The 14,164-nt window shown below is 41.7% G+C and overlaps 2 protein-coding genes across 2 annotated transcripts; both read right to left on the bottom strand.

Moving 5' to 3' along the window:
• Nucleotides 1–903: 903 nt before the first annotated feature.
• LOC140331869 (NXPE family member 3-like) lies at nucleotides 904–5,555 on the bottom strand. The gene is made up of 6 exons (XM_072413204.1): nucleotides 5,493–5,555; nucleotides 4,408–4,914; nucleotides 3,947–4,167; nucleotides 3,529–3,599; nucleotides 1,920–2,126; nucleotides 904–1,436 (listed from the first exon to the last, which is right to left on the bottom strand). The coding sequence occupies exons 1-6, from the start codon at nucleotides 5,553–5,555 to the stop codon at nucleotides 904–906; spliced, it is 1,602 nt and encodes a 533-aa protein (XP_072269305.1).
• A 2,734-nt stretch (nucleotides 5,556–8,289) lies between these two features.
• On the bottom strand, nucleotides 8,290–14,164 carry LOC140331931 (NXPE family member 3-like). Its single transcript, XM_072413260.1, is given in 4 exon segments — nucleotides 8,290–9,462; nucleotides 10,382–10,641; nucleotides 13,338–13,558; nucleotides 13,683–14,164. Coding segments are annotated over 4 exon segments (1,413 nt in total). The 5' UTR covers nucleotides 14,079–14,164; the 3' UTR covers nucleotides 8,290–8,926.

Below are 14,164 nucleotides of genomic sequence, written 5' to 3'. Positions count from 1 at the left end.
TGAATGAAAATTATTTTTCTAAAACATTATGAAGAGATTGTTTATAGTTGGACAGGAGATTTCACTTCTAGTGATACCTTGCTATCTGTACAATTCACCCACGTGAGAAAACCACTTACTTTTAAATTACTGCATTGCTGGCGTGGAATGACAAATTTTCCTCAATAATGAGATAAGAACAAGGAAGTGACATCTCTGTGGTACATTGAAATAGCAAACTATATAATAGTGGCTCTGTCACTCTCTGGTTGGTAGGTACCCTTAGCTGATTTGGGTTTGACAGGTACCTTTGGTCTGTATCACCCTTACAGTGGAACGCTGACCCACAAAATGGAGTAATTGGAAAATAAATAATATAAAAAAAGAAAGACCAGATCATTGTCTATGAACTGTCCTAAGGTAATAAAGTACATTATGAAGATATTAGAACCTAGGATATGATCCAGAAGCCTTTGTTTGATTTTACCCTGTAGAAAAGTTAGCATTGTTGCCCCTGGGGTGAGATTTTTGTCTCTGGATCAGAACTTGGTTTGTGCAAAGTTGGATTCGATTTTCATGCCTAATACAACCACCGGATTACCACAGGAAAGTCTTAATGGGAAAGACAGACATATTTGTAATGATTGGTGAATAGTCTTTTGTCAGTGGACACAAGACTCAGCAGACTGATTGTTCCCTTATATGAGCTGTGAGGTGTCTTCCCAGATCTCATGATGCATGTAGACATTGATCAGTGCCATACCTTGGTGAAATGGTTAGGATCATAAATTGATCATCTGATGTGATGTCAATGAGCATATTTAACTTTTTGGATTTAGTGGGTTTCTATTTTGGTGGGAACATTTCCACTTTCTTTTCTTCCATTTAGGCTTCTGAATCCCAAGCAATATTGGTTTCAATATTTTATGTGGGACAGATAAAAGACAGCATTAGGTCCACCATGTTCTGTACAACGATTTTCCGGGGGTGGATGGCTTTTGGGTGGTAATGGCAGGAGGTCATCTGCCAGGCATCTACTATGGTGACTGGAAGTCCTGAAAAGATGGCCCTCATCAATGTGTCCAGTTGCAAGGATAGCCAATCACTGCCATGGATGGACCCGAACCCCGTGTTCCCAGACTTAATGATGACTGTGGTCTGTTTACTGCGCTCTAGTAGTCGGGCTACAGCATCCCGGATAACCATCATCCTTCTCAAATAAACGTTTACTGGAAAGAAGGCAAAATGTGCCAAGCAGTTTATAACAATCACCAGCCCATCGTCTCCTCCTCCTATGCCATCCAACTCATTGGCGATGTACTTCAATTCCTGCACCCGGGTAAGTTGCATGTTAAGTGGTCGCTGGTGCGCTCGCCACTGCAAAACGTAGCCATGTTCTGCATCTGTGGCCAACATGGGGCCGGGGTAGCTCACGTGGAGGTCCAACCTCTGAAGAGCTGCAACCAACAGGAAAAATATTATCATACACCAAATCATATAGATTATGTCATAATCTAAAGCCTAATTCCATCCTCCATTTACCTTTCCCTTTTGCCCTCCAGGCTGGTCAAATCACTAGATGATCAAATGACGCACAGGATTGTTTGACTTTTCTCAGTTTATTGGTCTTCAATGGTCAGTGCCTTCTCTGCATCACTGTATTTTGGGTGCTGGGTGCTAAGGTGTTAAATATTTATTTATGATATGTTATCTAGATCAGTCCATTTTAACTAGGGTTACATGTGGGTTACTAGGGTTACAATGCATTGTAGGAACCAATCTGAATGATTGAGAAGAAAGGGAAGGGCAGTTTGATCTATCATTCCTCACACGGAATATGGTTTGGTGGATCTTCCAAATGACCAGAAGCTTGTAGGAAAATGACTTTAAGAAAACTGAGAAGATATGGGTGTATAATATTTACTGATCTCTCCACTCACAGGGAACAAAGTCCACCAGGTAATCCCACCATTGTCGAAGCGTTGAGTCCCCAAACATGTACACGACTTTCCCCTTCAGACAGGAAGTGACATTGGCTGGTGTGGGGAAATTCTGGTTCCTGCAAACATGGGAATGCCACTGGTCCTGATAAAAATACCCCGAAGGTTCTGGATTCGATAGACCAGGTCTACAGATATTTCTGTCATCTGAAACAACATCAAATCATTGTAATGCTGCAGGACAAATCCAAGTAACAGTTTCCAATTTCTGTTCCAGGACTCTACATTCTGTTCCAGAATTCTACAGGTTTTATTCCTACCATGACTCACACTCTGGATGATGGATCTGTATTGTATTTTATATTATAAATATGGATGAGCGAGAAGGCCTCTGCCAGTCTTGTGAAAATTTCCTCGAACTTTCGATGGTTTCACAAAATTTCGGCGAACCAATTTCGCAAATTCTATTAGTTCCAAGTCAATGGGGGAAGATTTAGATGTGCCTCCAATTAACTGTGACGGGTTCCCACAGTCCCTTGGCTGTACTCATAAATGGGAATCAGTGGGAGCCTGGATGGTCACAGCTGAACTCATATGACTTCTCAATGGAGATTCTCCATTGAGAGGTCATATGAGTTTAGTATGCTTGCGGTCACAGCTGATTGGAGGCGTGTGTCTCTAATCAGCTGAGACCGCAGCTTCTCACAGTCCCTGTATTATACTTATCAATGATAAGTACAGCCCAGGGACCGTGGGAACCTAGACAGTCACAGCTGGACTCATATGACCTCTCAATGGAGAATCTCCATCCACAGCTCATTGGAGGCACGTCTGAATTTTCCCCCATCAACTTTAATGGAATTTGCAAAATCGGTTCACCAAATTCTGCGGACCCATCCGAAGTTCGAGGAAATTTTCGCAAGACTGTCAGAGGTCTACTGCCCCCTGCTTTTTCCTTCATTTGTTAGGCAAGAACACAACCTCATGGCGAATCACAAGGTCATTCTCGCTTATATGTTTGGTAAGCAAGAAAGGCCTGATTTGCCACGAGATCGAGAATTAAAAATCCTGCTCGCTCATCCTAAATTAGAATGAAGGTGGGTATAGACAACTTTTCGGACAAGTCATTTCACCATAGTACAGTAATATAATACAGTCTCATGCACAATCAAATGCCATTGTAAGTGTAGTGGCAATGCATTTTTACACAGCCTGCATGGGTTAGTGCATGACACCCCAATGCACTAGGACAATGGACTAACAATGCAACATACAGTAATGCTGATAGTACACAGCATTGCTAAAAATGGTCAGGTCCAGTTTTTGGTGCACTAGGCAAACTGGAAACCATTTCATAATAATTGTGCTGCTTTAGCACAAAGCACATGGCATTAAAAAATTTGACTCATTTACAGTAAGGCACTCATGTGACAGAGCCTCCTATATAGGATTTTTGTGCCGTTGCTGAGGATGATCTTCAGCCAACACACATAATGCACTTTAATCTCCAATCACCCCCTCTAACTTACCATTGGTCTACATAAAAAAAAATAATAAATAATCTAAAGCCACTTTATTCATTTTCTTGGGTAGTTAATTCCAATCTTACCAGTAGTGTTCCCCTGGGGCTGGACACTAAGGGGTGGGAGGGCTGATGAAATCACCTGATCAGTGATGGACCTATCAGAACAAGAAAAGTCATAAATCAAATGACAGAAGCCTAGAAGCAACCTGGCAAATATATAATGTTTAAAGTTAATGTCTGGGGAAAGACAAATTACAAAACTACATTATCCCCACCCTCTCTCACTCTTTACATGCAAACATTGATTTCTTCCTCAGGACAACTGTGCTGCTGCATTGGCTTCCCAAACACTTTGTGGCTTTTAAGAGATGTAGTTCTGGAGGTAGGCCTAGGCCAATAGGAACTGAGCACCCCGCACCTGTCCCTAATATACCTTTACAGCTTGCTGATGATGTGATATCAGGTGTTTAAGGTGGCAGAACCCATGTGAATACTTACTTACCCGTGTAGAAACTCTTCCTCTGCAGGGGTAAGTACTTTGCGATTCCCACCAACGGAATGCTCAAGGTATGCACTGCAGGGAAAACCTTCCGGACGCACACAGAACCACTCCTCCCCCGTGTACAAATCTCGGTAAGCACACACGTCTTGTCCAGGGGGCTGAATGTTACACTCCACCCTAGCCATTCTTCCATTGTGGTGAAAATATCCGAAGTAGAACACCTGAAGAATACAAACAACAATCAATGCAAAAATTATATAGAGCTGTGCCCCACAGGAGACAGCTATGACTATCAGATTTCGGCACAGTGGGAATAATAAAAGTTGAAATATGACCAAATATTGCCATTATAATTGCTTTAATAAGTACGACCTGATGACTTCTATGATGTGCAGAGCAGAGGATTTTGCAAAATGAATTTCTTGGAAATGAAAACGTTAAACATAAAGTTTGACCCTTACTTTATCAGGGCGAGTTTCCCTCTTCCTCTTCAGGATGGCGATGGCTTCACTGGAATGTACGAGTGAGATAGATATCTGACAAATCCCGGGCCATGGAAGGAGAAAGGTTGCTGTGTAGCTGCCATTCCTGTGGTCAGTGATGGAACCAGTTACCCCAGCTTTCAGCTCTGGAGAGTGCAGCTTGGTCTGGAAATAATCCCCCCCATAGGTTTTGGGGTGACCATAATGGTCTTGAGCTCTGATGAAAACCTTGACGTGTTCCCCCACATTATATACAGTACGTGGATCCAGCAAAGAGCACTCTGTAGTCTTGGGGCTGGTAGATGACATGAAATTGGTGGAATTCGGAGGTTCCGGCCATTCCAGGAGTTTTAGGAACTTCAGGCTCTCTTCTATTTTAGGATTCTTGGTTGTCATTGATGATGGGGTTTTAGGGATATGATGACTCTTGGGGGAAGGTGGATGCCATTCATGTTTTTCTTTCAATGAGCTTAGAATGTACAAAGTCTAAAAGGAATAAAGTTTATCAGCAGGGAAAATCTATTAAGTAAAACCGGTCATATTAACGGACACCAATGAGGTTTTTGGCTATCTGTAAGGGTGACATTCTTCCCATGGGACAGCAATGTAAGAGGAATTCTTCCCACTGACCACAACACTAATATACTGTGAGCTTTGGGTAAAGTAACTATAGAAGGGGTTCCCTGAGACCTGAAAGTAATTTCAAGGGTTTCCCCATGTTAAAAAGGTTGAGAAACACTGGTCTAGAGAGATTATCAAAAAACTAAATCTCTTCTATCTTTAATCTACTGTAAATCTTTGGCAGCATAAAGCTTAAATTGTTTGTGGATTGCACCTAGCACTTCTTATATTAATATTAATAATAAGAAACAGGATCTATATAGCACCAACATATTATGCAGCGCTGTACATTATCATAGGGGTTGAAGATGACAGACAGACACATACAGTGACACAGGAGGAGGAGAGGACCCTTCAAACAGAAACATTCGACAACACACATCTATATATAAATATATATGTATAAATAAATAAATATATATATACATATATACACAACATACCCCATTTATGATGAGAATGGTGAGGGTCCACACAAATAGGACACGAGCCCCGATCTGTACCATCACTTCTGACTATAAAAAGTAACCTAAATTCCAATCTTTATATGGACAAAGTTCTCTTCTGCATTTATGTACGTTTATCATTATATGGCTCATATATGTTTATGTTCAAGTCATAAAGGACAATAAATTTTATAACTCTTACACAGCTATACGTAATTAAGGTGACTTACTATAGTTATCATGATCAACACTGAATTTAATTGTTATATCTTTCCACTTACATGATACTATGCACGCTGGCTGTGCAAAGGAAGACCATGTGTTGTAATGGAACAGAGGGGTGTTTAGTTATGATATGATTTTTAACTTTTTGGTTTTTAATAAATTATATTTCTGAATATATTTATGAATATTTCTTGTTTTGAATAAAGGTACCTTATATAACTTATCAAATGTCAGTGGAATCTCTCGTTTTTATGTCTGTATGTTATTAATATCAGCCATCCATAATATCTGCATCATTGACTGGTATTCCTAATTTCTGCTCACATGGGGTGGATTGCCTGGTTTGGTTTTCTATGTTTATCTTTGATAATTGTCTGCCATTGAAATTATACAGTATGTCATGTTTTTGAAAATATCTCCATGTGGTTGATATCTTCCTGTTGTTGATAATTTGTGTTTGTTGTTGATAGGGGGATTCTAGCTGTAAAATATAAAAAATGTATAACCCAGATCAGGGGTCTGCAACCTGCGGCTCCGGAGCCGCATGCGGCTCTTTAGCCTCCTTGTTGTGGCTCCCTTCGGCTGCCGCGGGGAGATCTCTGATGGGGGATCCCCTTCCTCCCAAGACACTGCGGAGGAGGGGGATTCACTATCTGGTGTTCTAATGAAAAAAATCACACTAACCCCACAGGCATCTCAGATCACAATACTGCCCGAACAGGCACCCCAGATCATAACACCACGCCCACAGATACCCTACTTCATAATACTTATCCCACAGGCTCCCCAAATCATAAAACCACCTCTATAAGCACTCTAGATCATAACACATGCCCCACAAGCATCCCTGCCCATAACTCTGCCGCTACAGGCACTCCAAGTTACTATCACTATCTGGTAACTGAATTGGCTCACTGACTGGTATAGGATGGCCCGTTAAAAAAAGTATTTAAACTTCTGAATTTGGTCAGATTCAACTAAATCAAGTCCAAGCCAGGCATATTTCGTCTTTATCTTTGGTATTTATCACGTTTATGAATGCAAAATATACCTGTTGATCCAAAATCTTGTAAGCTGTCAACTTCTCCTGCCTGTGCTGCACTTCTATCAGTTACATTGTACCCAGTTATCTCTGATGACCAACACCATCCCCCCTTCTATGTTATAAACAAAAGGAGATGGGTCAGCTCCCGTATTTCCCCCCTGTTTCAGTTGTCTTGGTATATACAGAAAAAGCCTGGTGGTCCTGCTAGAAATCCAGAAACCATGTAATTTGCTGAAAATTGCCTTTACCCAGGGAAGCACAGTGACTTAGGGGTAAGGCAGATTTGCCCGGGTGTGCTGCGGAGGCAGACCTAGAAGAAAGTGTGGGAATGATGTTTTGGAAATTGTTGGTGAAATGTTTAAGTGTTTCAAAAACTTCTTGTATTTAATAAATGACCAAGGGGGCCAAACGTTTTCCAAACAACTCTTCTGAGAGTTGACTTCAGCACTGCCAGGTCATGTGAATGGGATATTATTGTGAAACGTTTGCTCAATCTATCAATGAATATTGAATTTATGTTCATAACTCTCTAGGTGTAATGTTACTATATTATGCCATTAATCCACTTCTGTGTTTAATGTTTTACTTCCAATGTACAAAGAATGAATAATATGATGTAAATATTTTGACCAGCAATGATCCCAAATGGAGGAAGCAGTCATTATTGACGTAAGCAAACATAAAAAACACATACAACCGCTGACTTTATCATGATTGAGGTTGCTGAAAAAAAACAATGTAGCTTTAAAGCTGAACTTTGGACAGTCATTAAATGGGAGCACTTTAAGGCTCCATGTGGAAGCGGTATAATGCTCATTTATTAAAGGGAATGGTCAAAGCCAGGAAACACTTATTACACGTTGCTACAGGCCTCCACACCACTGTATGACCAATCCCACAATGCTGGTCTTCTTCGTCAGTCATGCAGCCCATCCACACCAACATCATGTACAATACAGAATCCTCAGCCCAGAATGATAGATGAAAATGTGAGAGATCTGCCCACATTTTTCTGCCCACATTCCAGGAGCTAGTGGGAGGTCAATCGACAAGCCTCCTAAATGGAATAACACCTTTATAGACACTTAACTCTGTGCCCATCCTTCTGCACTTTTGTATTCTGTAACCTTTTTTCAACAAACAAATTCAATATTTAGACAACTAACATCATGCAGCTGTCTCCACCAAGTGGTGTCGGTCTAGGAACTATGCAGCCATCCTTAAATGGGAGGTCTATCAGCCGAGGTTCGAGGAACCCATAGGAACCTTTAGAGAAACTTTGGTTGAGATTCTGCTTGATGCTGGAATATGTAGCAAAGCCTAGATTGTCTCAATAAACTCATACAATGTTTGCACCCTTTAAACTTTTAGGGATGTTTTTTAGACCACAGTTTGGAGTTTCCATCAGTAAAAAAAAAAACAAAAAAAGCAGAAAAAGTAGTTTATTTTTTTGAATAAAATGTAGAGACAATAATATGAAATCCAAAAGTGTTTTGCAGCTTTTAATGAACTGGTCCCATTAATTCATTCATTATTCTGCAACCCCTTTTCTGCTCTTCTTTGTTTATTGGATGCTTGATGGTATTTTATGGTTATTTTAGAGTCAGATCACCTGGTTAGTGACACTAGCACTCAATAGATTACAAACACTCAATTTATGCCCTGCATATGTTACGTATACCTGCACTAGGTACATATGTATACACATATGTGTACACATGTATACACCTGGCCCCTGCATTGGGTACATTGCATACACCTGGCCCCTGCACTTGGTACATTGCATTCACCTGAGATTGCATAGATGTGTCACATTAATCCAGGCTATCAGTTTCAGCACCATCAAAAGGAAGACTACAGGCAGCTGCAGAAATATTAGCAGCATCCTGGAACAGCCCCAGTCTGTGACTATACAGTGATAGGAGAGGCAACACAGTGAATACCTTTGTAGCACCTCTGTAGCACCAACCTCTTTTCTTTTCGGGAAATTAGTGTGTTGCTTCCTCTTCTCAAATCTGAGTCAGTATCATGAATTGATCATCTGCTTTCAGTGGACATATTTAACTTTTTGAGATCAATTAGTTTTTATTCTGGTGGGACCAAAGGAAATGCACACTTTTTCATCCTCTCTGTATCCCAAAGCAATATTAGTTTCAGCCTTTTATGTGGGACAAATATGTGACAGCATTAGGTCCACCATGTTCTGTACAATGATCTTTCGGGGGTGAATGGCTTTTGGGTGGTAATGGCAGGAGGTCATCTGCCAGGCATCCACTATGGTGACTGGAAGTCCTGAAAAAGTGGCCCTCATCAATGTGTCCAGTTGCCAAGATAGCCAATCGCTGCCATGGACAGACAAGAACCCTGTGTTCCCAGAATTAATAATGACCGTGGTCTGTTTACTGCGCTCCAGTAGTCGGGCTACAGCATCCCGGATAAGCATCATCCTTCTCAAATAAACTTTGACTGGAAAGAAGATAAAATGAGCCAAGCAGTTTATAACAATCACCAGCCCATCGTCTCCTCCTCCTATGCCATCGAACTCATTAGCGATGTACTTCAATTCCTGCACCCGGGTGCGCTTCATGGTAAGTGGTCGCTGGTGTGCTCGCCACTGCACAAGGTAGCCATGCTCTGCATCTGTGGCCAACAAGGGGCCAGGGGCGTAGCTCACATGGAGGTCCAACCTCTGAAGAGCTGTAACCAACAGGAAAAATATATTTTTTTTATCATACACCAAATCATATTGATTATATCAAAACCTAAAGCCCAATTCCATCCTCCCTTTACCCGCCCTATTGCCCTCCAGGCTGGTCTAATGCCTGGATCATTGTTTCTTGACCATTTTTTATCATGGGTGAACCATTGAAATACCTTTCAGGTCTTCAGAGATCAGTGGGAAGAATGTCTTCTACAGTATTCACCATTGGGAAGAATGTCACTGTTACAGATAGTCAAAAAGATAATTGGGGTCACTTAAAGAAGCACAAGCTGCTCATTGCTCAACCCATAGCATCCTCTGGAGAAACCCTGATTGAGAAACACTGCCCTTGATGATCAAATGGTGCACAGGTTCCTCTTCAACTTTTCTCAGTTTAGTGGTCTTCAATGGTCGGTGCCTTCTCTGCATCACTGTAGGTAAGGTAGGTGTTGTATTTTTTGCACAGCCCTGACAATGCACACGTTACTATAACAGCTAGACTTACAGTTGAGCATACAGGAGGGTTAGACTTTTACAGGGAGGTTAAATGTTGAGCTGAAAATGATGTTTCAAGGAGGGCTGGTTCCAGGATTGGCTTTATAAATTACAGGGTAGGTTAGTGTTTGTTTTGCAGGGAGGGTTTGGATAACAAGAAAGATTACTGCTAGAGTTGGGGTTACGGGGAGGATAAGAGTTAGAGTTGGGAGTTGGTTAGATGGAGTGTTAGTGTTTCAGGTTACATGAAGGGCAATTTTTGGTTTACAGTTTGGATTTATGGAGGATTAGTGTGGAGGTTGTGGTTTTCGAAAGGGATAGAAGTGAGTTTGCCAATAGGGAAAGGTTTGGTGGATCTTCAAAAATTACTAGATAGTACTGAGTGTTAAAATAAACGTATTTACTGATCTGTCCACTCACAGGGAACAAATTCCACCAGGTATTCCCACCATTGGCGAAGTGTTGAGTCCCCAAACATGTACACAACTTTCCCCTTCAGACAGGACGTGACATTGGAGGGTGTGGAGAAATTCTGGTTTCTACAGACAAGAGAATGCCACCGGTCCTGGTAATAATACCCTGAGGGGTCTGGATTTGGTAGGCCAGGTTTGCAGATCCCTCGGTCATCTGAAATAACATCAAATCATTGCAAAAATGAGTTAATTTACATGAAATTGAAACTGTTAATTGTATTTACCCCACAGATTTTGGGAAATACTAAAGTTTCAAATTTCTGCTCAGACTCTAGACTGTTCAGATTTTGCAGGTCTGCCTTACTACCATGGCCCACACTTTGTATATTGGATCTGTATTGTATTTTATAATATAATGTAGGTATAGACTACTGTTATGTATTTTGGACTTTTGTAAGTCTTCATTACAATACATTAATGCACAATTGTGGTTTTACTACAGCATGCATGCATTAGTGATTGGCACCCCAATGCACTAAGACAATAGACCAGCTTTGCAACGCATTCCAACATGCCGTGATGCTCATAGTGCACAGCATTAGTAGTTAAGGGTCAGGTCTGGTTTTGAGTGCATTAGCTGCACAGCAACACATTTAAAATAGATGTGCCTCCACAGTTCTTGTCCCATTGACCTTCTGCCCTGGTAGAAAAATACCCCTGACGCCACTATTTGCTCCTCCAATGGCCTACTAATGACTTCCTCACTCATAACCTCAGCACCTGTCTAAAACTGTTCTATGGCTGCTCCCACTCTCTGGAATGGTCTTCCTCTATGTTATTATTATATTTTTCTTATCATATGCATTCTTGTATGTACATTTAGACATTTTGCCAGAACAACAATTTATATTATGTCAAATCCCTGTCCTGTGAGTTGTTAACAGGACAGAGGGAAATACTGTATATATATATATGTAAAAGTATTATGTCCGAGGTGCCCAACAGGTGGATCGCGATCCACCGGTAGATCGCAAAGGCAACTCGAGTAGATCAAGGAGCCCTGCCTTCCAAAAGAAATTCTACCACGTACAGGAGTTATTAAGTCCATGTTTTTATTGTTGGTAGATCGTTTTGACTTGGTCATTTCAAAAGTAGCTCGCAAGCCAAAAAAGTCTGAGCACCCCTGTAATATGTATTCAAATAATACACAAGTCATTTTTGATTGAAAAATCACCTTAAACCTCTTTTTTCCCTCTACCTATACATATTTGATGGATTTCTAGAGGTGGCTCATATTGTAAGTGAGCTGAGGAATAGCTCCTAAAATATTCCATTTATGCGGAATAGGCCAAAATGGGAGGGCCCCCTTTTCATTCATGTGGATGGGAAATATTTGTCCAGGTTACAGTTTGTGGTGGTTTTTCGCCATTGTTTGGGGGTGGAAAAGAAAGAATACTCTCCACGTTGCTTTCGAATTGGGACGGCAATGGAGGCGGCCAGGTGGGGGGTGGGGGATGAGGTTATCAGAAAAATTGGACGATGGGAATCGAAATAGTCACGTCAATAGTCACGTCAGGCCTCATTTCTTATAAGGCACATGTGGGGGGGGGGGGTATTGTTTTGTTGTTCTGGGGGCTGGCATTGGATTGGGATTTCTGGGATGCTGTGGAGTCGGGTGTGCCAGAAGTCAGGAAGTTTGTGGCACTGGATAGGCCTCTAAATGTGTTGGTAATACATGCCAGAGGTAATGATTTGGGGAGTTGGGCCATGAGGGAGTTGATTGGTGATGTTAGGTTGGATTTTTTAAGGCTGTGGTTGGAGTTTCCGGGTATGATAATTATGTGGTCAGATAAAGTGGGGAGAACGAGTTGGACGGAGGCGAGATCAGTGGAGGGAATTATTAAGGCTAGGATTAATGTCAATAAAGAAATTAGCAGGTTTGTGGCGAGAAATGGTGTGGTCGTTGTGAGGCATAGGGAGCCTGAGGAGGAACCTGGGGCTACTTGTGTCGGAATGGCGTACACAAAATGCCAAAGGTATGGCCCTGTAGTTTTTGGGGCTTCAGAATGGAGTGCAGCAGGCCCTTCAAGTGTGGAGGGGTGCTCAGGGGTGAGGGGTCACTCTTGTGCGCTGTGGCGGATGAGGTCTGGTGGAAGAGTCCGGGGGTAATTTTGTGGAGAGGGGGCATCCAGGATGGTTAGGTGGTGCTGGGCGGCTAGGGGCCAGTATGTTGGTAATATGGTTGGTTGCAGTTATTGCTACTGGAGGCAGGCTTTACTTTCCAAGACTTGCAGCCTAGTTAAGTGGGGGTTAAATTTGGTTCGGTGAGTTATTTAAATGGCAAGATCATTTATGTTTGGAATTTTGGGGGGTATTTGGTGAATAATTTATTATGTTAAAACGGTTGGTAATATTTCAGTTATGTATATCTTAATATTGCAGAGTTATTTATAGTTATTTATGCAAATTTTGTATGTTGGTTATGTATTTATGTTAATAAACAGCTGCTTGCCACACAATTCCATTAAAGTTGTAGGTGTGCTCTTATGGGGTTTAAGGTGAAGGGGGAGATTGGCAAGTTGTGGGGTGGTGAGAAAGGAGCGTGTGAAATAAGTGGAATGGAGGATGGCTAAGAACTGGTCAAAAGGTCCGCACTACCTTAGTCATGGGCTTATGCTAAAATAGAAAAGAACTGAGCTCCCATCAGCTGCCATTGCAAGAATTTTACAAGCCTGCTGCTGATGTGACAGGGAGAGATAGCTTGTTACAGCTCCAAAGGTAAGAAGAAAATGGTAAGAAAAAGTGAAGTTTGGAGTAATATTGGGTACAATGTGCATTAAATGTGAGACGTCCCAAATTTCTGGCTGGATACATCCAGCACATCATCAGTCCCCACCCTCCCCATAGAAAGTTCATGAAGACTGAAAGTATTGAAAGTAGCAAAACCTTTATAAATGCCTTACCTGTGCAGAAACTCTCCCTCTGCAGAGGTAAGTACTTTGTGGTTGTCACCTTTAGAATGTTCGAGGTATGCACTGCAGGGAAAACCTTCCGGGCGCACACAGAACCACTCCTCCCCCGTGTGCAAATCATGGTAAGTACACACGTCCTTTCCAGATGGTTGAATGTTACACTCCACCATGGCCATTTTTCCATTGTGGTAGAAATATCCAGAGTAGAACACCTGAAAAATACAAACTTCCATCAACACATGAACTGTATTGTGCTGTGCAGAGGAGGACGTGGCAGAGGATTTTGGTAATTCAGAGAAAGGATTTAAAATCTTAAACATAAAGTTTGACCCTTACTTTATCAGGACGAGTTTCCCTCTTCCTCTTCAAGATGGCGATGGCTTCACTGGAATGGACGAGTGAGATATAAATCTGACAAATCCCGGGCCATGGAAGGAGAAAGGTTGCTGTGTAGCTGCCATTCCTCTGGTCTGTGATGGAACCAGTTACCCCAGCTTTCAGCTCTGGAGAGTGCAGCTTGGCCTGGAAATAATCCCCCCCATAGGTTTTGGGGTGACCATAGTGGTCTCGAGCTTTGATGAAAACCTTTACACGTTCCCCCACATTATATACAGTACGTGGATCCAGCAAAGAGCACTCTGTAGTCTTGGGGTTGCTAGATGACATGAAATTGATGGAATTGGGAGGTTCCGGCCATTCCAGGAATTTCAGGAACTTCTGGCTCTCTTCCATTTTAGCATTCTGGGGTGTCGATGATAATGGGGTTGTATCGGAGGTATGCAGTAGAAGCCATTTGTTTTTCACTTTTAATAAGTATA

This window comes from Pyxicephalus adspersus, chromosome 5 (assembly GCF_032062135.1).
Source record: "Pyxicephalus adspersus chromosome 5, UCB_Pads_2.0, whole genome shotgun sequence".
Lineage (NCBI taxonomy): Eukaryota > Metazoa > Chordata > Amphibia > Anura > Pyxicephalidae > Pyxicephalus > Pyxicephalus adspersus.
This window is presented reverse-complemented; position numbering and strand designations above follow the sequence as displayed.